This window comes from Hermetia illucens, chromosome 1, assembly GCF_905115235.1.
Source record: "Hermetia illucens chromosome 1, iHerIll2.2.curated.20191125, whole genome shotgun sequence".
In the NCBI taxonomy this organism is placed as follows: domain Eukaryota; kingdom Metazoa; phylum Arthropoda; class Insecta; order Diptera; family Stratiomyidae; genus Hermetia; species Hermetia illucens.
In genome coordinates this window covers 70,574,288-70,599,661 of record NC_051849.1, presented here as the reverse complement: position 1 = coordinate 70,599,661, position 25,374 = coordinate 70,574,288, and the positions used below count along the sequence as shown (strand labels likewise).

Here is a 25,374-nt window from a genome sequence, read left to right as displayed (position 1 = left end):
ACCTCTTGCATTTACCTCAGCATCACGGATCACTTTCTCGAGGGCCAGGTTAAAGAGGACGCATGATAGCGCATCCCCTTGTCGTAGACCGTTGTTGATGTCGAATGGTCTTGAGAGTGATCCTGCTGCTTTTATCTGGTCACGCACATTGGTTAGGGTCAGCCTAGTCAGCCTTATTAATTTCGTCGGGATACCGAATTCTCTCATGGCCGTGCATAGTTTTACCCTGGGTATGCTATCATAGGCGGCTTTAAAGTCGATGAACAGATTGTGCAACTGTTGTCCATATTCCAACAGTTTTTCCATCGCTTGTCGCACACAGAAAATCTGATCTGTTGCTGGAGTGAAGCCTCTTTGGTTGTGGGCGTATGGGGCTATCCGGCCTAGCAAGATAGCGGAGAATATCTTATAGATGGTACTCAGCAACGTGATACCTCTATAATTGCTCCACTGTGTGATATCTCCCTTTTTATGTATGAGACAGATAATGCTTCGTTGCCAATCGTCAGGCATTGATTCGCTGTCCCATAGCTTGAGCACAAGTTGATGAACCACTTGGTGTAACTGGTCGCCTCCATATTTAACCAATTCGGCTGTAATTCCATCGGCTCCTGGCGACTTATTATTTTTTAGCCGATGAATTGCATGGACTGTTCCTCCTAAACTTGGTGGTGGCAGTATTTGCCCGTCGTCTTCAGTTGGCGGGACCTCCAACTCGCCAATGTTCTGCCTGTTCAGTAGTTCATCAAAGTACTTAACCCATCGCTCCAATATGCCCATTCTGTCGGAAATCAGATTGCCCTCTTTGTCTCGGCAGGATGAGCATCGAGGTGTGTAAGGCTTCATTCTGCTGATTTGTTGGTAAAACTTTCGCGCCTGGTGCGGTTGCTCCCTGTACTTTTCTAGTTCATAGACTTGTTGGTTCTCCCAGGCTTCCTTTTTCCGTCTGTGAAGTCGCTTCTCCACTCGACGGAGTTCGTGATAAGTCTTTGCGCGTGCCCGCGTTCTTTGAGAATGCAACATTACTCGGTATGCGGCATTCTTCCGTTCCGTTGCTAGCTTACATTCATCGTCAAACCAGCGGTTCCGACTCCCTTTGCGGCTAGGGTCAAAAGCAAATCCGCCGAGGTAACACTTCATGAGCTAACGGTAAAAATGGATGTCCTGCTGTTAATCAGTTGGATTCCTCATTTGCTAGAGAAGAAAGATCCACATATTTTTCTATTGAGGCAGGATGCCTTAGGCGTTTTCACAAGGCGGGGTTCACTCTCCTTTGTTATAGCTCCTGATTATGGACACCTTTCTATGGCTCCAGGAAGACACAAAAGTCTTCGTACAAACAATTGAGGACGATCTAGCCGTAATAATAATCAGCAAGTTTGCGGGCACAGTATGTGATCGCTTGATTGCAACACTGTAAGTAATTCACAGTTGGTGCCTCCGTAATTAATTTACGGTGAACGCTAGAAAAACTGTGCTAGTTATGTTCGCTAGGAATGTTACATGTGGCAACTACACGCTATCCACCTTAGGAGGAAAGACGGATCGGGCGCAGGGGTAATCCGATTATGGAACTAGCTTGACCTCTCGGAAAAATGACGATGATTTTCCAGGTGGAGATATAAGCCATTTCATTGGCAGCTGAAGAATGCTTACAACAAAGGCGTCGCACCATTCTAATCTGTCCCGACAGTTTGGCAGCATTATCAACACTGAACAGCGACGACATATCAAGCCAGTTGGTGTGGAGTTGCTATCAGGTGCTGATGAAACTCTGCCGATTGATGAAACACCCCTGCTGTGGGTGCCTGGGCATCGTAGAAAATGAGGAAGCAGACAGTCTGGCTTGACAAGCTTATGGATCCACAATGGTGAGGGCAGAACCAGCTTTTGGTATCCGGCCATCCGCTTTCAAATACACTCTGAAGTGGAAAATTGTAAGAATTCACGTAGCCAAATGGAGAAATTTAAGCTTCTGCCGGCAGGCGAAAATGTTTGTGAAGAGGCTCGGGCCGCAAGAGCGGCATAAATGGGACATGAAAACTCTAGTTACGCTTTAAACGGGGCACTGCCCCTTAAACTACTACATGGAAAAAATGGAGTGCACTTCGCAGCTTTGGCAGCTGCAGACCTCTTCAGACCTCAGCCGAAGATACCTTGGAAAGGTTTTCTTCAACGCAGAGTCTGCGCGTTGTTCTCAAATTCGCAAGAGCCTGCGCCGTTGAATAGGCAATGTCCGGGGATAGTACAATGGGCCCGACAAAGGCCTGAGTGTTTGGAACTGCGGCTGGCCCTAACTAAACTAAACTAACTAGGATTTGCATTCATCGCTTACCTCTCCACTATATATTGGAACTCTCAAGTAAGGCTTGGCACTGGACATGGATATTCTACCTATTTTCACTCTCCTGAAGCCATTCTCGAAGGTCTTACTCGTTTCCAGTATTACTGAATTTCCACATGTCCGTATCGCCTTTTTTCCGCCCTGATCCGTAACTCAAACACTGTGTAAATCTTTGTACTGCGAACAGGATCTATCTATACCTCTTGTGTAATTGCAAGCTATATCAGCTACCTTATGTGCAGTCTGATAACTGACCAAGCAATGTTGAAAAAGGCTAAAGCCCGGGGGTTTAATAGGTTCCGTATGCTGGATAGTAGAGTTCAAGAAAATACCAAACTGCATAAGCTTCATATGGTCATTTACATATATACCTCGACCTTTGAAAAGAGGCATGTTAACTACTACAGCTTTAAAATTTAATAACTTTTGACTTCATTTTTCAGCTGACCGTAATTGAATATCCACAAGCATATCGATGTGTTCTGCTCATTAAATATTAAAGATTGGAATTTCAGAGCTCTACAACTTTCTCAAATACCAAAGAATCCATGTAGTTATCCTAAGGTTTATCGATAGCGTGATAATGGTTGTGCATGTCTCATGAGTTGGTCTCTGCTCCCTCACATTCCGATAATCGAAAATGGCCTCTTTCTTATTGGTACTGGCTCTTTTTTCTATAAAAACCGAAAGCGCTCAACGCTGTCTGAACGAAATTAATCTTCATTCATGTGCATGTATATATCCATATTCAATTCATGGGTGTCCTTACATGTGGCACACGATGTCTGGCGACTATATAAACTCGTAAGACATCAGCTTAGAACAATTTTCAGATAAACGGGGATTGTTTCCAAGTTTTCTTTTAGCTTGTCAAGTAACCCTAATAATCTGCTCTACCCTTATCAATTTGGACACCTACATCTGTAATATTAGAAGAACACAAAAGAATAGTTCTCGACGCGTCCTTGTCCATTACGTGCGAATCCCAAGCTTAAATATTAATTTGAGACACAGACCAATCTCTCTTCGTTACCAACTACACAAACGCCGAGGTCCTGTGTACACTCACAGTACAAATGGTAGCTTTTAGTCATCCACATAATAAATCACATAGACCTTCATTAGCAGGTAATGCTGTCGACAAGTGTAGATTACCTTTGACATAGATAGATTGTATGATTTACTCGTCATAGTGTCAATTCCATTAATGCCATGTTCTCGTCATCTGACCACTACAAAGAAGGAGAAATGAAATAATTCCTGGAAGCTGTGGATCCATTTTCCACTTACTGACGACATCATAGCTGTCTGCCTATTAGCTGAGTGTTGAGTGGTTACAGTCATTTGCAAGAGTTACATAACTCTGGAGCTGAGCAAATTGGTGTTTCTTACTATCGTCTCGGAACGTGGGTGTAGTCTGAGTGAGAATGTCCATATTCAAATTTCACAATGGAAATTAATTTTGCATGTGTTAAACGATTACAACATGGAGAAGATGGTTACAGTGTCCAGCTGAGCTATGCAAACTGTCACTCATCCGAGGCATATGACTATGAAACAGTTTACTCATGTATCACCCTACTACAGTTAGTAATTAGTTTTAACTCCAAAGTGAATATTTAAAGTTTACTATTTCTGAGAACTGGGATTTCCATCGTCCGTTCATGGATGGGAAGAACTGTTTGTGAAAAAAAGAAAAAAAAGAAACCTAACTGCAATTAGAGTCTTTTATGCAGCTCCCTGCACTCGAAAAAGTGGTGACAGAACCGCAAGCCAAGGTGGAAAAGCATACGCCGAAGACTAAAGGTTAAAGGGGAGCTTGCGCACCTTCAACTTCGAAGAAGACCCTTACCGTGGTGATAGAGCTAGCCAGGATGGAATTCTTCCCGAACTACTCGTAGGATCAAGATATGAACTCAAATAGAAAATTTAAAAAAAAACATAGAAGAAGAGGTAGTGATGCTAAGCGCACATCGGAAGACGAGCTGCTGGCTTCCAGCCAGGAGGCAACAGCCATCAACGGCAATACATTCGGCGCGTGTCGTAGCACCACTGTACTGGAACCAACTGCAGGGACCTTCGGAGTGAGGCGGTAGGCGGACTAACGCTTTTGCTTTTCAGTTTGGAATCCGATTATCAGCCATAGTACTTCTAACCCGAAATCGTCGACGTCGGGTTGCAGCTCAAAAGCAAGGACTGGTAAGAATGTTGGTCACCGGATCGGGGGTCCACTGAAGTCCTGCTTAAGAGCCAGTACCAGAAGGTCGTACATATTCTAGGCAAGATTGCGAAGAATAACCTAATCGATTTTATCGACGAGCGGAATGAAAAGGACCTCGCCAAATGCCAGGCGATTGTTAAAGGCTATAACAGCCAACGCCTGGCAGCCAAACAGAAGGTGAAGCGCTACGCTTAGCGACGCATGGCAAGGTGTAAAGCTCAAAGTCATCCCCTACGTCGAAATCTCCAGGAGACCGGTCACTCGCATCTGGTTGGCGAAGATTCTGATGGATAAGAACAAGTTCGTCCAATCCCTGCGCCTTCGAAGCCCCAGGATTCCAATGGATGATTGGGAAGTTATCAAGGAGAGGGAACCCCAGGCGAACCGCCAACCTTTCCAGCTCCAAAACGAGAGTGTCTGGAGGCACTAAAAAAGCTAGACTATAAAGTGCAGTTCGGAGTCCGGAACGCAAAGGTGAAAGTGTTCCGCTCCGCATAACCGCACGACGACCTGGATTCAGTCGACGCGGCTGTTGGAAGAGATCGAGGAACGGCGGTCCGACGGGGACAAGCGAACTTCTTATGCAAGCAGATCATGCGAAGGTAGCGCAGATAAATCAGCAGCATTCGAGGTGCCCCTCAGCTAATCTGCTTACCTTCCTCCTAGAAGGAGACACCGAAGTTCCAATAGTACAGAAGCTGTGGATCGGAGGCGACCAAATCATCAAATAGCTCCAAAGCAAATATTAATGTTTATTCCACACCAAAAGAGAGCGGAACAGACTTAGAGCATGAATCCTCGCAAGGTAGAGTCTGCACGCATTTCTGAGCTCGGACTTAAGTTCCAGCCACCTAGTCGTGGTCAAACTGGAGCAGGCGGAAGCGGAGAGGAAGGAGAGCGTATATATTTCCTCAGCTTACACAACCGATCAGCTCCGCCAGTAGGACTGCAGCTCGGAAATCAACGAAAGGGTGTGTGTAAAAAGTGGTACACCAACCTTCTATTTTCCCAGCTCGGAGAAATGTGACGGTTAAGAAGAGGTCATCGATATCATCCTAATAACCGACAATGGGATTCTTACGATGGAGTACTGGAGAATATCTGACCAGATATCCTTCTCAGATAATAGTTGGATGCTTTTCAGTCTAGATCTAGCTGCGTCCCCAAACCTTGGATAGGAGGAAGTTTGGTCAAGTTATCAATAACAAACTCCCCAGTGCACAAGTTGAGATTGGCACGACAGATGAATTAGAGTCAAAGGTCGGGGCTCTGGAAGAGGCATTCGACACCGCTTTTAAAGTCTGGTTCCATGCTAAATACAGCAAGGAGACATTGTCACCGCGGTGAAACGAAGATCAGACTGGGGAGATCTAAAACATCTGCTACAGGCACAAATATTGGGAGCCACACAGGGACTTTCTGAAGAAGTACAGCCCCAGCAATGCGACACTATCAAATCGGTAATTACCGAGGATTAAATCGACTGGGCTATAAACAGCTTCCGTATATAAATCCCAGATGACATAATGTCTGTCATGCTACAGAAGCAGCAAGAAAGGCTCGTGCCATGGCTTGGCGACCTCTTCGTGATACGTACCAGGACCCACACGAGTGATTTTTATACCGGAAGCGGGTAGGCGCGTCCATAAGTCAGCGAAGGATCTTCGACCAATCTGCATCACCTCTTTCGTGTTGAAGAACCTAGAGCGCGTCCTGGTCCACCTAAGGATGATTAAGGAGAGAATGCCTCTCTAAGTCCCAGTACGTTTACCTCAAAGGCAGATCCAGAGAAATCTCTTTTCGCGAGGTAAGTGGCACGGTTGAACGGCCATCGCTGTACAATCAGCGTACTCTTAAGAGAGCATTCAACAACGTTTGTACCAACGCCGTCAAGGAAGCCCTGACCAGTTTTGGATTGGAAGGGTATCTTACGCATTGGCTATCCACGCTAAGAACCAGGATCATCAAGTCGGTTTTGGGAGGTAACCATTTGGCCAGAACTGTGAACAGAGCACCGGTGCTCTGATTAATAGTGATGGAAGAAATTTTACGGATACTGGACAGAAGCGGGGTGACGATGGTGACATATGCCGACGACTTGGTGATATTGGTGTCCGGAATGTTTCCCTCTATTATAAGTGACATCATGGAAGGAGCGTTGGAAAAGGTGTACCTTGTGTGTGTACCTGGGAAGTCCAACCAAAAGGGTACTGATGCTATTCATCACTAAACCAAGGATACCCGAATTTCACTTTATACGGCTGAATGAATAAACATTGGTTCTTTCCTCCAATGTAAAGTATCTAGGTGGAATCCTGGATCTGAAGCCCTCCCCCCGACTTCCACATTAAACACGTTGTAGCGTGCAGTGTTATCAAACTACATGAGCCCGAATGACGGACAGTGAAGCGCTACAGCTGCAGTAACCTCCAAGACGAAGTAGCTCGGGAAATGAACTTCACGAAAAACTTTGCTGTGGACTTTCCAACCAGGGAAGAATGGAAGACTAGCGGCGTGTTGTAAAGCTACGACGCAGAATTCTTCAGCGGCGAATTAGATATGGTCTATGGAGTCGGTACGAAAGTTTTCTCGAAGGTTTCGCCGCGCTGGGGCATGACCCGTGCCCCAAGCGCAACATAAGAATGCTGACCGACAGACAAGCGGCAGTTAAGGCCTTTTACTCACCGGTGGTATGCTCAAGCATGACCGGGGAGTGCAAAAACGCGCTGAACAGTCTCGCAGCACGGTCAAAATCCCCCTCGTTTGGGTTCATAGAGGGGAATTAGTGAGCTCACGGACTGGCAAGGCTCCACTCTTGGGAGTCTATGTCCGGCTGGCAGCTGTCAAAAGGAGAATCTACTGGTACTACTTAGCAGCCGCGGACCTCAAATGGCGAAGGCTAAGTCACCTGTGCCAAGTCAAGGAAGGTTTGATTTGCATATAACAATGCCCGGCCGCGAAAGCTCTTGTGCCAGACGCGTGGAAATGCATACAAGATTAAGGCAGTCTACAAGGCGCACTGACCTGTAGGGTATCGTGCCGCCAGACTTGACATCCCCACAATTCGTAGGCACTCCAGCTCCAGCTAAAGCCAAGGTCCATGCCATCTGATCACTCCACCCAAGTCGTTAATCACGAATCGAATGTTAACATTACTTTGAAAGCTTTGAAATCTGTTAACATTATTTTGAAAGCCTCACCTTGCGGGATGGATAGTTTCAGTAACCTTTAACTGGACAAAGGTCTATAAAAATCCTTGCCGGTTCCTGAAACAAGTGCCCTCATACCTCCAAGTGATACCCCTGGATAACTACTAGACAGCCGACATTTGGGGAACTAACGTGAATGGCGTCCAAAACTGTATTCTGTTATTAAACAATTTGAGGGATCCCTCACCAAGTTCATGGCGGACCGAATGAATTGGAAAGAAAGAAATTTTCCCCTCTATTTTTGGTCCACCGAAACCCCATTTCTTTGTATCGAAAGCGCTACAGGGAAAAGAAAATGAAAAGAATTCAAGAACATTTAATAAGGGCAACTATGATGAAGGGTGCTAAAGAGACGTTTATTCAAAGTATGCCCAATTACATCTTGCCTATTTTCCGAACAAATTGTGGATACCACAATAGTAGAAATGTTGCCTCTTCCCTGCGAATCAACAATGAATCCATTTTTTCACATCTTTGTATGAGTCCTTGTGAGTTTTACGTGAGCACCTGTCTGGACGACTTAATCCTACGGTCTTCTTAAGACACGGCTTGATTTTGTGACCACAATAAGAGCCCCACTGAGACAAGCAGGAACGGTACCAGTCTATACCAAGCGCATGGCTTAGCATTCATACTGGTGGATGCAATACCTACCTAAATGTCTGCCGAACTAAGGAGTACGGCACCCGTGTTGAAACGCAACAGCACGCTGAGGCCCGAAGTTCTCTTCTCGCTTGAGCATAACCAACAACCCCCATGAGACTCCCACTAGGGGGCCAACCGCAAATAACCGAGCTGTACTCACATACAACGGGAGTTCACCCGAAGTATGAGAGTCCAGGGGCTATCTCGGTTCCCATGGTACTAGTATACCCCTGGTGAGGTTTCGTCACCAATTTGCCAACTCAGATGAGTCCCGGTGCAGACTCCGGTCTGATCACCCTGATCAGACCTTTGGAGCATTCACGACCGGCAAGCCAAAGTGAGTACAGCGTCTCCCGGTGCCACCACTATGGAGGTTCTCCTCGGCCACTTGATTTTGGTTTGGCTGACAGGGCTGCCGCCCCATCTTCCTTACCGCCACCTCTGAGCACCACATCTTTGTATGAACCAAACGCTGCTCAGCGAATGCCTGACTCGTAAATGCAAACAAGTGATAATCGGAAGAGGCCAAGTGTAGTGAGTTACGAACCGCCAAGTTCAACATCGACCACTTATATGATTCAGTAGATGTTCGACAGGAGGAGACGCGAAAGAGAGAGATACTTGGCTTTGGAGTCACCATGTGTAAATAAAGGTCCCCGGGTAACATTTCCGTCGTAAGCTGATCCTCGATAAAATGTTGACCAACTGGCAAATTTAAAAGAATGTCAACCGTAAGCAAGTGAAGCGATCGCTGTTACTCGAGCGGTCAATTGCAAAAATCTTTGTGATAAACTGAGCATCCGAGACAGCAAAAAAGATATATATTGGCTTGTCAGAAACCAATACCAGCGCAAACAAGGTATCGAACACTCCTGTTGGCTTAATGACAAGGAATTTTTTTGCTTACCGATCGACGAGCCGCGACGAATAGATGGCAAAGCGATTTCACATGTCAGCGCCAGTGAAGTTTAGGAAGCAATCAAATGAATGAAACCGGGAAAAGCAGCAGGATGGCAACTGAGCTCTGGAAAGTGAAGAGCTGGGACCCACCACTCTGGCTCAGTCAGTTCTTCAACTGGGTTATTGAAAAAGGTAGAACACCTTCTGTCTGGCAAGGAAGCACGATCATTCCAATGTGAAACAAGTCGGGAAACCGGAAGCTGGACGCTTCAGGTATTAGTGGACATTTGTCCCATTAGTACCTAGCATGTGATGCATACGCTATATATGAGGTGAGAATATTCACTTTCACGAGATACTGATTGATATTATGACTTTGTTAGTAATACTGCGATTTCCACAAAACTTTGTAAACTCATAATTCTAGGATGAACTTAAAGGAAGTTTTGCAACCAATTACTAATAATTATAGCAACATTATTTGAACAAATGTCAATATAGAGCGTATTTCTGAGCCTAAGCATCATATAGTGACATCTTTTTGATTTTTTCCAGATTTTTGGGCTGAGTAGTTTCTGAGAATGGGTCCTTGAAAGAAATGATCACTTTCGATACCCCGCACTCCCCACCTTTCCAACAAATGTCAAAAGTGAGATGAGCTTCGGAAAGTACTAACCGAGATCTTTTATTTGATTTGGTGAAAAAACAATTTACACCCTCCTTTTGCATGCATGTGGACCCCACCCCTCTTAACTTCGACCCAATGTCCAAAATACCGGCCAATTCAGTTGCTGCCCCATACCATGCAGATTAGTGAATGCATTCTTGACAACAAATATTCGAAAATCAAGCTTGGTTTGTCGAAGGTTGCGGAGCTGGTGACGGAACACATACTGTGGAAAAGCACCCAGAGAAGCGTCAAACTCTCTACATTACATTCGTAGGTTAAAGACAGCTTTTTGCCTCAATGTTGTTACGACAGGGCGCTGAGTGCTGACCGACTATAAAAGACAATTAACAGCGCCTTCCAGTAACGGAGACGAAAATGTTGCAGGTCTATGGCCGAAAAAAATAGACAACCAATCAAGGCGGGCCGACCTCGCTTCTGACCGGAACAAAAGTTGAGTAAAAAAGGAAGATTTGTTGGGTATTCTAAAAATATATTAAAATTATGGATCCTCTTTAAGTTCGAGTTGCCTCAAGCAAATTTAACTCTCCGCCAAAGCAACGATGATCGTATTGTCGATTATATACTTTATATGCTTTGAAACTGAAGACGCAGTCGATATATTTTTCTACCGCTACATTTTAGACCTATGAAACGGATGCCCTTTGTAATTTTTCTTATCATTGAGAAACTAGAAACCTGCAATCAGCGTTCTTTAACTGATGACTCCACATTGAATATCCTAAACGTACGGCATGGACTCTGGCAAAACTGGCCCTAGTATAAAAAGAATTCTAATGCAAACGACAAAGATTGAGATGCAGGCCGTAAACTGAAAGAACTTGTTTAAACTCAGCGAAACTACGTACATGCCATCAAGCAAGAACCTTTAGCACCTGTCATGCTCGCGCTCACATTTTGGACCTATGATAAACATAACTTTAGAAGAGGTAATTTTCACATTTGTTCTTTCAAATGGCTGATGAACCAGTCAGACGTCACGGTAGACAAACTAGAAGCATATTGAAATTTTGAGTGATGTCTTCATCTCCCGATTTGGAAGCGATCAAACCCATAACATTTCATTTTAATATAATGGAAGGACAGTAATTTCATACTGCATAAACCTATTTTCAACGAAAACCTATGTAAAAAGCAAATCTTACCGCTGGAATTTAATTTTTAATTAACAATTTTTGATTATGTCTACTGAATGTCACATTGATTCGATAACTTCGGGACAAACTGTGCATGAAATCCTTTGTGTTTTACTCATGAAATCAAGTGAGAAACTTCCACCCGCTCCCTTTTGACAATGAACTGAATATTCATATCATCCCTCAAATTCAATAAAATATAAAATTGCAGAAAAAAATCGTTCAATGCAAAATGTATCGCTTGCAAGGTTCACTGGCTCCTCTGTATCATTTTCAAGCACTCTTCAGAATCACTACTACAACCTCTCATAATTACGGAATTCCTCTTCAAAAGTAAAAATTCCACTCAATTACACCCTTTCATTTCGAACCAAAGTGAAAATGTTAAAAGATTTTCAGAAAAATTAAATACCAATTACCTTTATCTCCTTTTCGACTTGTGCTCTTAGATCCCGAATCGCTGCTTCCCTTCGGTCGGCTCAGTGCTCCTGTCGTTTTTCCCGATTTCCTCTTGACTCGCTGAAGAGTACTCGACACATTTCCACTATTCGTTTCCGGCGCGTCATCGGTCACATTTAAGTCCATTAAAGTTTCGTCGAGTGGCGCGGGAGCAGCCGGCATATCCTTGCCATTAATGGGCTCCTCTTCCTTCAGCGCTTTCTTCTTTGTCTTTGACTTGGCTACCTTTTTGCTATTTCGTTTCTTGTCTTTCATGATGTGATCAATTTCAATGTAATACTCGCCGTCGTGATTTATCGACGCTTCTTTTGGCAGATGCTTAATTTCATCTGGGTTCTCGTTGTCGTCCTTGTAAATTGCTTCGCGCTCATACCTCCCACCTCGGCCGCCTCCTCCACCGCCCCGTCCGCCATGCTCATTTTCAACCCGACGACGTTTACTTCCGCCTGAAAATCGTCTCTTCTTCCCCCTTCTCCGACCATTATTGTTGTTGTTATTAGTCTGTGATGAAGCCCCTTCGTGTCCTTCGCCATCACCAGACTCGCTCACCTCATCATCATCTTCAGAACCATCTGCTTCGCCTTTAGACGGATTTGTGTCCGAATGTTTGGATCCTTTCTTGTCGCTCCCAGAATCCTCGCCATGATGTCCTCCTTCTGCATGTCCACCCTCCTTTTCTACAATTTCCACATCGGAGGTAGTGAAATCCTCTGGTAAATATATTTGGGTAGTTTCGAATTCAGCGTAGGGAGTCACGGTCGTAGTGTCTGTTTTTCGAGGTCGTGTGAAACGTAGATCCGGTGTGGGACAACCCGTTGTCGCTTCTGCAAGGTACAATAAAAAGAAGGAGAACAATATGATAAAGAGATGAAAAGAATGGAAAAAATAACAGGAAAGAAGATATTTAGGGTAGTCGACTGACAGCCAATATAGGGAAAAGTTGGTTTGGAAAGTTTAACGCGGAAATTTCTCCGTAAAGCGTACATGAAACAGCAGGGTAACAACTTTTTTGAATGATGAGAAGAGTTCCATGTGTGTATGTATCATACATGTTGCTTTGAAGTAGGCAGATAACTTATTTTTGTCACGTCTGGAAGAAAACAATTTCTTCTCGTCATATTATGACAAAGGAGTAAGGGTTACCACACGGGAAACCAAATTGCTAATATTTGGACAAATATTATTGTTTGGAAACACATATGGTGTATGTATATAAATAAGCATTAGTATTATCCAATCTGGACCTTGATTAGTTTATTCGTCCAGTATATATTTTATTTTGACTACAGAATCTAAAAGTGGGAAGGTCTGAATAGCCTTGGATATACCTCCTGCAGTATAAGAACACAAATCAGCGTCTTATTTCGATACTAGTATTGAGGACCCCGTAAATATAAATTTCTTTCAGAACAATTATGTCGATTTAATGTTGATCAAGAGTTGATCCAGATTGGTTGTATGATCTGAAATCAAGCTTCATAGATATGCAAATTGTTCCTTTTTCCTTGCTATAAAAAAGGAGAGTGCCACTGGCCATCAAATTACTATATATGTAACCTATTCAATGCCATTTACGGTTTCTAATCAATACGTCCATAGATGTCTAACTCGTACACCGATAAAGCTCTTCGTTTAAGACTGTGCCGGGCGAGAGCACCCCAATCACACGACGGAGATTCGTTATCATCAATGGCGCAATAATCAGTATCCGGTCTAAGCCTGCCTTAATAAGAAACTCCAGACATTCCAGTTTTGCGCTGAGGTCCACCATCATCTTGCTGGTTCTTTCGCTTTTGGTGCTGACGTTACCACCATAAATTTCGTTTTGCCCTCATTGATTTGCAGCTCAAAATTTTGCGCCGTCTGCTTGGTCTGGACGTACGCCTCGGGTTGTTCTTCATATGGTGTCGATATCGGCAGCATAGGCTAGTATTTGGGGGGAATTAAAGAGGATGGTTCCTCTCGTATATACCTCAGCATCACCGATCAAGTCTTTTAGGGCCAGATTAAAGAGGACGCATGATAAAGTACCTCCTTGTTTTAGATCGTTGTTAATGTGGAATGGTCTCGAAAGTGACCTTGCTGCTTTTATCTGGGCTAACACATTGATCAAGGTCAGCCTAGTCAGTCTTATCAATTTCGTCGGGATACCGAATTCTCTCATGACCGTGTACAGTTTTACACTGGCTATGCTATTAGAGGCGACTTTGAAGTTCATGAAAGGATGGTGCAACTGATGGCATATTTCAACAGTTTTTCCATAACTTGCCGCACAGAAAAAATCTGATTTGTTGCTGATTTGTCTGTAGTGAAACCTCTTTGGTATAGGCCGATGATGTTCTGCGCGCATGGGGCTATTCGACCTAGCAAGATAACAGAGAATGTCTTATAGATGATACTCAGCAATGTGATACCTCTATAATGACTGCACTGCGTGCTATCTCGCTTTTTGTGTATGGGACAAATAATTGCTAGTGGCCAGTCGTTAGGCGTTGATTCATTGCCTCCCCCCCCCCTTTGAGCATAAGTTCATATTTAACCAATTCGGCTGTAATTCCATCGGCTCGTGGCCGCTTACAATTTTTTAGCCGATGAATTGCACGGGCTGTTTTTTTTTCATGCTTGGTGGTGGGAGTATTTTTCGGTCGTTTTCAGTTCGCGGAACTTCCAACTCGCCGATATTATGGTTGTTGAGCAGCTCATCAAAATTCTCAACCCATCGCATCAAACTTCCCATTCTATCGGAAATCAGATTTCTTTCTGCTCCTTGTACTTTTCGAATTCACAGACCTGTCGCCAGAGCTTGATGTCTGTGAAGTTATTTCTCCGCTTGACGAAATTCGTGATAGGTATCTGTGGGTTCGTTCCCCTGCGTTTTAGAAGTTACTCTTCTCCGACTCTGCGGTCTCCTCTGTAAGAGGCATGAACGTTAATGAGGCTAATATTTCTAAATTTGCCTCGCAAACGCAGAGTGCATAGCCTTTCGCTTATGTTTTCAAAGCCGATAACAGCAGATTTCATTTTCTGACTAAGAAACCTACTCCAAGCACATGGTTTACTGAATGACCTCTATAATATACAGTGTAATGGCTATTCTCCAGGAACCAGTCCCGGTCCTTATCCCCTGTTACATCAGGCTTGTATATGAAGAGGATATCGGCTAGCAGCTGGGCAGCGTTCGGTCTGTACCGATTCATGAGAACATGTGCAAATCGTTCCCCCATTTTCGTTGTCGAGTTCGTCGTTGTAAAAACTACCCAGTCCGAGGCTCCTTTTTTGGCTTCGTAACTTTAGTTTTCAGCCCTACCCAACCCCCAACCTGGAGGACCAATTGGTACGATTTGTTTCGTTTTCAGGCCCGGGAGAGTCGCCTTTGCCCTTTCTCCGTCTGGAGCTTTTCGTGAAAAAAAGAGCTTCCAGGGGTCACCACGTGGAGGCGAGGATAGGGTTTGGTAGCAGAGCTGCTGGTGTTGGTTCAACAACCGTTTCCCAGGTATTATGCTCCATCGTGGGTACCAACCCACGTTTCGGCCTGGTTCGAGCTTTCGAGTACAAAAGGTCAAAGGTCAAAGGTCAAATTTTCGAAGTAGGCATAGAAATGTAAACTAAAAGTGAAAAGGTGAATGGTATTACCAGCAACAATAATTCACTGTCCACACAATATATTAGATGCACGCTTGGAAGTAATTGCAATTTGACCATAAAACTCTCTAGCTGATATAATACAATATGTTACAGTGAGTGTTTGATTTGAATAATTTAGGTGAGAATCAATTTTTCTTTATACGTTTACATGATGATTAGTTTTTTTAAGGTTTTCGGTAAAACAAACGGGGTATGATCATAAGGGGCATCAAATGAGAGGTCCCAATTTGTACTTTCCGAAAACTATATTAAGTTTCACATTGATAACAAATGGAAGAGTTCGATGGTGAGAAAAGGGCCAGTTGCTTCAAGGATCCGTTCTCAAGAACTACTCAACCCGAATATCTGATTTATGGTGGTCCACGCACATGGCATTTGGGCCTCAAAATACTCTCCATACCAATACTTGTTTAAATAAAGTTAATAATAGTATATTACTGCATTCATTATTAGTATATTTTTTGGAAATTGCCCATTAAATCATCAAGTTTTGCAATAACGAAGACTATCCTAAAGAGCATGATGCTACCAACTTTAGTGGAAAGCGGACTATTAACAGATTTATAAAAAAAAGTTGTCACTTTCGTGTAAATTTCCTGTATTGTAGCTAATGTAATGATTACTTCCGGATGGCGAAATTGTAGGTTCTTTTGTAAATATTGTCACAAAAGAATAGATAATCGGCTCTGGTTGTGATTATATTTATTTTAGGTACATCTGATATTTCAGGTATAGCGGTAGTAACTCTTAGATACCTTTATGGTCAAATGCGAAAGCTAGTTTTTGACGAAAAACTTGAATATCTTGAAAGTCACTTGCTCTCTTGCTACGGTGCTGTCCCAAATATTTTAAGCAGTTTGAAACAATGATTTGCTTATTTTAAAACGTCTATAAAAGACAAATGGTCCAGAGCCCATAGAAAAGTAGCAGTATTCACTAGAACTGCACTTTTAAGGTCGACTTTCAAAACAATTTAAAAATTCCAGTGGGAGAACTAGAAAAAACAATTACTAAATATCTAACTCATGTAAGGGAATACAGAAACGCCTACTGAAAATATAATCAAGCATAAATTACTTATCTTACAACAATGCGAGTCCTAGAAGTTTTCGTGAAAGCAAAATTAATAGCTGCCGACATAATCAAAATAGATTTTAATTCAATATATAGTTTAAAGCTTACACTGGAAGTGGCCAGACGTCCAACCATTTGCTGAATATGCCATGGTGGCTGCGATGTCGATCTATATGGATGGCAGCCAATGAGTCCTGCAATGCTTCAAATATTCATGGTTCGACTATAACTGAAAATGCCTTCTTGCCCCTAGGACAATTGCCAGAAGATAAGTCGTTTCCTTTATAGCGCGAAAACTACACGAGAAAGGGGGAAAGACAATTTAGATACATATATACGAGTACATATGTACAACAGATATTACTGAGTTCAAATTCTCTTTTAAGTGACATGGGACAAGCAAAAAAATGAGATCAAGATCATTTTGTTCTGAAACAATCAAATTATAACTAGTTTAGTTAGTTTAGTTAACTGGGGGGAGCCGCAGCTCCGAGCACTCAGGCCATTATTAGGCCCGTAAGTTGCCTATTCAATGGCTTCCCGCCTACGGTGTTGGCAGGCTTTAGCGAATCTGAAAACATTCTCAAGAGGCAGAGAGTGTGCAGATTCTTCATTGAAGAAAACCTTGGCAAGGTGTCTCCGTCTGAGATCTGAGGATGCCGGGCAGCTGCATAAAAAGTGCAGGGCCGTCTCCTCCTCCTCCTCACATTGGTTGCACACAGCCGAAACCACTACCCCAATCTTTTCCATATGGTAGTTTAAGGGGCAGTGTCCCGTCAAAAGCCCTACTAGGGTTTTCATGCCCCACTTCTTAAGGGGCAACAAAAATGCCGTGAATCCTTGCAATTTCACCCTTCAGAGTAGACTTGACAGTAGATGGTCGGATTCCAAGAGCTGGTTCTGGCCCCACCATTGTGGATCCAGACCCTCGGCGAGCCAGTCTGTCAGCTTCCCCATTACCGGCACCCACATCAGGAATGTTTCGTTCAGTCGGCCAAGTTTCAGCAGTACCTGATGACAACTCCACACCAACTGGCTTGATATGTTGTTGGCATTTAGCGTTGATAATGCCGCCCGACTGTCGGAACAGATTCGAATGGTGCGACCCCTCCATTTTTGTCGCAGACATTCTTCTGCTGCCAATAAAATGGCATATATCTACGCCTGGAATATAGTCGTCATTTTTCCGAGGGGTCGGGCCAGTTCTATAATCGGATTCTTCGAGAACACCCCTGCACCCGATCCATCCTCCATGACTGACCCGTCGGTGAAGATTATTAGATCTGTAATCTGAGAAGACTCATGGCCACTTGTCGACCATTCTTCTCTTTCGGTGATTACGACAGTGTATGTCTTTTCAAAGACGAATCTGGAAACCATATGATCGGTCGGCATCAGAGCTACCGGATGTTTTTAAAGGAATTTCCAGATAGACGCATACCCTTTGGATTGGCTGCCTTTCCACGCCCCAATGGTATCGAGCCTATATGCGTCGTTGGCCGCTTTCCGTTTCACCACCAAGTGAATTGGGGGTAAATTTAGGATAGCTTCGAGTGCCGCAGTTGGCGTAGTACTCATTGCTCCAGTAATACTTGGGCAACCAAGTCTCTGAATTTGCGTTAGCAGCTTCCTGCTGTTAGCAAAGTTCAGTCTTGGCCACCAGACGATGCATGCATACATCAAAATGGGTTTTATTATGGATGTATACATCCAGTATATCCGTTTGGGTGAAAGTCCCCAGGTCTTACCTATCGCATTCCTACAGCACCAGAGCAATCTGCAGGATTTCAGATATTGTTCCTGGATATGATGCTTCCACGTCAACTTGGAGTCGAAATGTACTCCTAAGTACTTGACTGTTTGTGCCACCTGGATTTCCGCTCCTGCTAAGGTGGGTAGCGTATAGCTGCCCCACCTGACGTTCCTAGGGAACATAACTAGTCCAGTCTTCCTAGCGTTCACCGTGAGTCCATTGCGGAGGCACCAACTGTGGATTACATGCAGAGTTGCATTCAAACGGTCACATACTGTGTCCGCCCGTGAGGTATTTAGGTACAATACCTACAGTTAATAATATTATGGAAACTTCAACCACCCGCCCGACACGTCAAATTTCTTTGATTTCCCGAGCCAGTGGCCTTCCTCTCCACGTATTTCCGTTCAATGTTGCTATTATGGGGGATAGCAACATCAAAAATATACGCGGAGCGACACATCTCGCCAACTAACAGTACGTCAGGCTTGTTATGTGCAGTATGGCGATCAGTCAGAACTTGCCGTTCCCAATACATGCTGTAAGCAGAACTATCAAGTACTGCCTGTGACTCATATCAGTAAGCCGGACATGTTCCCGTGATCAGCCCATGCTTGTATGCAATGTTTTGATGGATAACCTTACATACAGCATTATGCCTGATGATGTATTGCACCGGTGCCATAACAGTACAGCCAGAAATGAGATGGTCCAACGTCTCTAACGCCGAACCACACTTTCTGCAGTGACCGTTCTCCACCCGTTCTTTCATTATGAGCTTTTTTAACCTCTAGTGGCGGCAAATGCAAATCGACAAACGGCTGCCAAAGACAATTCACGTGTTTACCGTGCATTGACTTCGACTTCCATTCACCGATCCACTCTTGGTCCGACTTCACCCCGCTCAGAGGATTCAAAGATCGATCCTTCAAGTTAAGTGGAATCAGTCCACAGTCTGCCTTTCAGACAGCTGCATGCAAGGAACTCGAATGCTCTTTGCGATAAAAATAAGCGCGCAGCGAGTCAATGATGTTGCGCCGTCACGTCAACCACGCACCTACCTCCACCTACCGAGACAGGTTCGGCAGACTTTAGATGATGCATTCAAAATTTGGACATAGTCCGTATCCGCCGCTGGACGTTTTCCAGATCGGTCTTCGTCCACGGCAATATTCCGAATGAATAAGCCTGTGAAGGGATAACGAATACATTCAACGCGCTTATTTTATTCTTCCCCGAGAGATGCGATTTCAGCACGAGCTTTACAGGTCGCAGGAATTCGGACAGGAGAGTATCCTTCGGATCACCAACACGAGCATGGATTCCTTGCAGAATTCCTAGATACTGTCTCGATCATGTGGAGGTCACCAATGCTGTGTCCTACATGCGGCTCGTGATGACCTTAGCTCATGGCTTGGAGTCGACACTTGTCTAATCCAAACTCCATCCGAATATCACGGCTGAACATGTCTATTATTCGCAACAGACTTCTAAGATGGAAGAATGGAAGATGCCCCTCCGTATACGGATGGGCTCTGAAGTATTAGCACCCTCAGATGTACGCACTGATAACGTGGTATGCTACCCTTCGATGACCGTCGCCAAAAACTTTTTTAGTTTCGGATTAATGAGATACAGATGTTCTTATTCTTATTTTCTTATAATATTTAATTTTTGTTATAGATTGCTTTGTGTCTCACAAAAAACGATTTCGCTAGAATCGTTGATAAAATTGCGAAATATATGGGGGCGATATGAATTTTAGATAAATTTCTTTGATTTGAAGACTCCCTTCTACTCTCCTCCTCGTTAGCCCCGCAAAATTCTCATTTAGGGACGTCCTCCAAAATAATGCCCGGAGAGTGTTAAGGAAGGGAGGAAACCTCAGTGGCCACGCCTCACTGAAGATCTGAGGCAGAAGAAACAAAGATTGAGGCTTTGATTCGTCGTAGATCTCTCCCCTCGATTGCAACGGTCGGATCCGGAGATTTAGAGCTTCACATGCGCGATCGAGTTGTGTTTTTTTTTTATTTTTATTTTTTAGGGTTTAGCTCAAATATTGGCTTCCCTCTGTTTGTGTGATTATTTTCAAGGTCCGGTGGGGACCCATACAACGGTTTAGACACGTGAACTTTGAAGAATGACACGGGAGGATTATATAATCTTCAATTCTTATTATTCTCATTTGAATAGTGCGATTTGCTGTTGTTTCTTTGTTTTTGGTACTGACGTTGCCACTATGTACTCCGTCTTGCCTTCATTGATATACACCTCAAGATTTCGCCCCTCCTACTCGATCTTAACGAAAGTCGATTGTAAATCTCGGGTTATTTTTCCCATAATGTCAGTACTGGATTATTTGACGATCAAGTAAGTAGCTACCGTTAGCATAATCCAGATATTAGAGGGAAAATGTACATGTCAATACTTGATTTAAAAGCGGCTATCCCTACTCCCTATATTTTACAGGGCGCACAATAGAACGCAGGTCGGCTACAACCTCATAAGACGGAAATGCTTCCACAGCGTCATTGTCAGTGAATCTGTTCCTTATAAGACGACGAATTAGACCACCGTTGTAACAATGCAATGAACATACTGGTCCTAACAAAAAAAATGGCAAAATAATTTTGCTCACGTAACAGGCTACCATCAAGGCCGTGGTAGAACCATGGCTTGAATTAAAAAATGTGATTCACAAAGCAGCCTATGCAACCATCGAAATCACCTGAATGATTCCTGAGTCCATCATCCATTTAATAGCAGAACAATTGAAGAAAACTTTTCTAGGCTAGCATTCAATTTTTTAAAAATAAACGACTTAAGGTAAGACAGAAGCAACTCATCAGACGCAGTCGCACCACCGCTTTGAGAGTAGCGTGGCCAAGATGGTTACAAGATGTTTCATCATCGTCAATGGTGCAACTACCGGTATCCAGTCAAGGCCTGCCTTAGCAAGAAACTTCAGGTTTTCCGCCGAGGTGCACCAATTCGATGTTCCTAAAAACCGTCTGGTGTCCATCTGTCTGGCCTGCGCCATCGATCCATCTTAAGTAGGGTTTGCCCTCTTTTCCTCTTCTTTTTGTACAGTAGATATCGCCCTTAAAGACTCATCCTCACTTATACGGATTAACTAGCGGATAAATTTCACGGCCTGTTTCTTCCATGCCGGATGATGGCAGCATTTGTTTGTCATCTTCAATTGGCGGGACCTCCATTTCACCGATATTTTGGCTGCTGAACAGTTCATCAAAATACTCAATGCATCGCTCTAATATGTCCATATGGAATTAGATTTCCCTCTTTGCCTTGACAGGATGTTTATCGAGGTGTATCCGGCTGTACTTCTTGTGGTCACAGACCTGTTTGTTCTCCCAGGCATAATTTACTGCTGATGATGGGTTTCCTTTTATGGCCGCCTTGTTTGGGATTGCAGCAATGGACATGACAATTTTCAATGAAATGAAACCTATCGACAATATATACATAGAGTCATCAACGACGAACAAAGTAAAATACGATGATCTAAACCGCGAAGCCAACAGATTGCTTGCACATAAAAGGAAACATTTTGACGAGACTGTAAGCAGTATTAACAATAGCCTTCTCTCAAACTACACCTGATGAACATTAAAAATAGTGCGAACTCGTAAAGATGGTGTGTAAACTAAATTCATCCTCTGTAGAGATAAGAATGGAAACATAATCAGCGGAAGCGATTTGATAAACCAAACATGGGTCTACTACTTCTCAAAACGCCTGTAGCATCCCAGTATATAAGCACAAACAAATAGATTTTCTTTGGAGTATGGAAACTTCATTTCCGCAATTGATTCCCCGTCCATAAAAGCGGACGATATTGCATTGACAATGCTCCGTCGTTACTCTTGGTGGGGGTAACTGTATAGTACAATACACTCGCACGCCCATCCAACAAATTGGATGACTGACCTAAAAGCGTCACTTATTCTATCCCCAAAAACGGTAGCAAACTGGTAGTAGAAGTTCAGAGTATACTGAGTAGCCCATTTGTCACTTAAACAGGAGACCTATGTTTCTTAATTTAAGATTGTATAGTTAGAAAATTCCGCGTCTTCACCAGAGTGATGATCAATTCTGTCCAGATGGCATACGCGCACGACATCAACATTTTGTCCTGATCTTGTTTCGATACAAAAAAGAAACGCTGATAGGTCTTGATATAGTAGCGCAGGTAGTCGGGCTTAGCATGAAAGCAAAACAAAGGTTGCGATTCACACCAGAAAAATGACGAAAATAAATTTGACGAAATAAAACAAAAATTGAGCAGGCAAATAGAACATACTATTTGGTTCTCCCCATTCTAATTTCAAAATCGTCATCGCACCTCTGCGGTAGCGAAATATGGACCTTAATTCAAGCAGCAATAACCATGCTGGCAGAACATTGGGATCAGTTTCCTCGGATTATGCATCAACAACGAATTGTATGAAATTCAAGGACTCTACTGAGGGGGTCATACAGAATATTGACTACGCGAGGATGGCCAAAAAAACATTGAAGGGAAAAATTGACTTAAGTGAGTTAGCCAGAAAACCGATGCAAAGACACAGTCAACGCCACGAGGGAAATGCTATTAGGTTTAAGGACGCAGGAGAACGCAATCACTGGACTGAGAACATTGGAAACGAATGTTGAAGGAAGTCAAGGCCGAAGCGTTTAAGAACCAGGCATAGGAGGAGATCTGAACAAGAAGATTATTAGGACCCCGAAGAAAAGTCAATAGCGAAAACTCTGTTTTAAGGGCAACAATAGAAGAGGAGAGGAAATGAATTACCGATGGCAGAACCGATGATATTCTGATTTTTTAAGTCGGTACCACCTTAACTGTCTTACATGTTAACATTCAACGAAAATGCATCATGCCTGGCGTCTGGTTACATCAGTCAACTTTTACCTTTTGTCGCATTTTAATATGGATGTTTTTGTTACACAAAGAGTTAGTTGGGAATTTTGTATTGCAAACGAAATTTCTTATACTGATAAATTGAAAATGTTGTAAAAAGCCTCGGGGGGAGTCCTCTCTATAGAAAACTCGGGCATATATATGGTAGAAAGACTTTAACTTAGCCGGCGTAATATCAAATTATTTGCCTCATTCCGGACGTCATCCACGTCAAAGACCGACCAAAACGCCAAAAAAGCGAGAGAAATCATCATCATCATTAACGGCGCAACAACCGGTATCCGGTCTAGGCCTGCCTTAATAAGGAACTCCAGACATCCTTGTTTTGCGCCGAGGTCCACCAATACGATTTCTCTAAAAGCTGTCTGGCGTCCTGACCTACGCCATCGCTCCATCTTAGGCAGGGTCTGACTCGTCTTCTTTTTCTACCATAAATATTGCCCTTATAGACTTTCCGAGTGGGATCATCCTCATCCATACGGATTATGTGAACCGCCCACCGTAGCCTATTGAGCCGCATTTTATCCACAACCGGACGATCATGGTATCGCTCATAGATTTCGTCGTTATGTAGGCTACGGAGTCGTCCATCCTCATGCAGAGGGCAAAAATTCTTCGGAGGATTCTTCTCTCGAACGCGGCCAAGAGTTCGCAATTTTTTTTGCTAAGAACCTAAGTTTCCGAGGAATACATGAGGACTGGCGAGATCATAGTCTTATACAGTAAGAGCTTTAACCCCATGGTGAGACGTTTCGAGCGGAACAGTCTTTGTAAGCTGAAATAGGCTCTGTTGGCTGACAACAACCGTGCGCGGATTTTATCATCGTAGTTGTTACCGGTTGTGATTTTCGACCCTAGATAGGAGAAATTGTCAACGGTCTCAAAGTTGTATTCTCCTATCCTTATTCTTCTTCGTGTTTGTGTTTGGCCAGTGCGGTTTGATGTTGTTGGTTGATTCGTCTTCGGTGCTGACGTTGCCACCATATATTTTGTCTTACCTTCATTGATGTGCAGCCCAAGATCTCGCGCCACCTGCTCGATCTGGATGAAGGCAGTGTGTACATCTCGGGTGGTTCTCCCCATGATATCGATATCGTCAGCATAGACCAGTAGTTGGGTGGACTTGAAGAGGATGGCACTTCTTGCATTTACCTCAGCATCACGGATCTTTTCCTCGCGGGCCAGGTTAAAGCGGACGCATAATAGGGCATCCCCTTGTCGTAGACCGTTTTAGATGTCGAAAGGTCTTGAGATTGATCCTGCTGCTTTTATCTGGCTTCGCACATTGGTTAGGGTCAGCCTAGTCAGTCTTATTAATTTCGTCGGGATACCGAATTCTCTCATGGCCGTGCACAGTTTTACCCTGGGTATGCTATCATAGGCGGCTTTAAAGTCGATGAACAGATGGTGCAACTGTTGTCCATATTCCAACAGTTTTTCCATCGCTTGCCGCACATAGAAAATCTGATCTGTTGTTGATTTGCCTGATGTTCTAGGCGTATGGGGCTATCCGGCCTAGCAAGATAGAGGAGAATATCTTATAGATGATACTCAGCAACGTGATACCTCTATAACTGCTGCACTGTGTGATATCTCCCTTTTTATGTATGAGACAGATAATGCCTCGTTGCCAATCGCCAGGCATTGATTCGCTGTCCCATACCTTGAGCACAAGTTGATGAACCACTTAATGTAACTGGTCGTTTCCTGGCGACCTATGATTTTTTTGTTGATGAATTGCACGGACTGTTTCTCCTAAACTTGGTGGTGGCAGTATTTGCCCGTCGTCTTCAGTTGGCGGCACCTCCAACTCGCCAATGTTCTGGTTGTTCAGTAGCTCATCAAAGTACTCAACCCATCGCTCCAATATGCTCATTCTGTCGGAAATTGGATTTCCCTCTTTGTCTCGGCAGGATGAGCATAAGGTGTATAAGGCTTCATCCTGCTGATTTGTTGGTAAAACTTCCGCGCTTGGTGCGGTTGCTCCCTGTACTTTCCGAGTTCACAGACTTGTTGGTTTTCCCAGGCTTCCTTTTCTCGTCTGTGAAGTTGCTTCACCGCTCGACGGAGTTCGTGATAAGTCTTTGCGCGTGCCCGCATTCTTTGAGAATGCAACATTACTCGGTATACGGCATTCTTCCGTTCCGTTGCTAGCGTACATTCATCGACAAACCAGCCGTTCCGACTCTTTTTGCGACTGGGGCCAAGTATATTTGTGGCCGTAACCATGAAAACGTTTTTCAGGTGATTGTTTAGATCATTTGTTGGTGCTTCATCTCCAGGTCCTCTGTTGACTCCGGTTATTGCGGCATCCATTTCCCTCTTATAGGTGTCGCGGAGGGTTGTGTTGTGGAT

The 25,374-nt window shown here is 43.8% G+C and overlaps 1 protein-coding gene across 3 annotated transcripts in view; it reads right to left on the bottom strand.

Moving 5' to 3' along the window:
* The window catches only part of LOC119649251 (locomotion-related protein Hikaru genki), a 113,481-nt gene that overhangs the window by 43,010 nt on the left and 45,097 nt on the right, over window positions 1-25,374 (bottom strand). For all 3 annotated transcript variants that reach the window (XM_038051340.1, XM_038051322.1, XM_038051332.1), the window contains exon 3: window positions 11,563-12,426. In XM_038051340.1, the coding sequence (XP_037907268.1) occupies window positions 11,563-12,426 (864 nt within the window). The remainder of the gene's footprint in view (window positions 1-11,562; window positions 12,427-25,374) is intronic.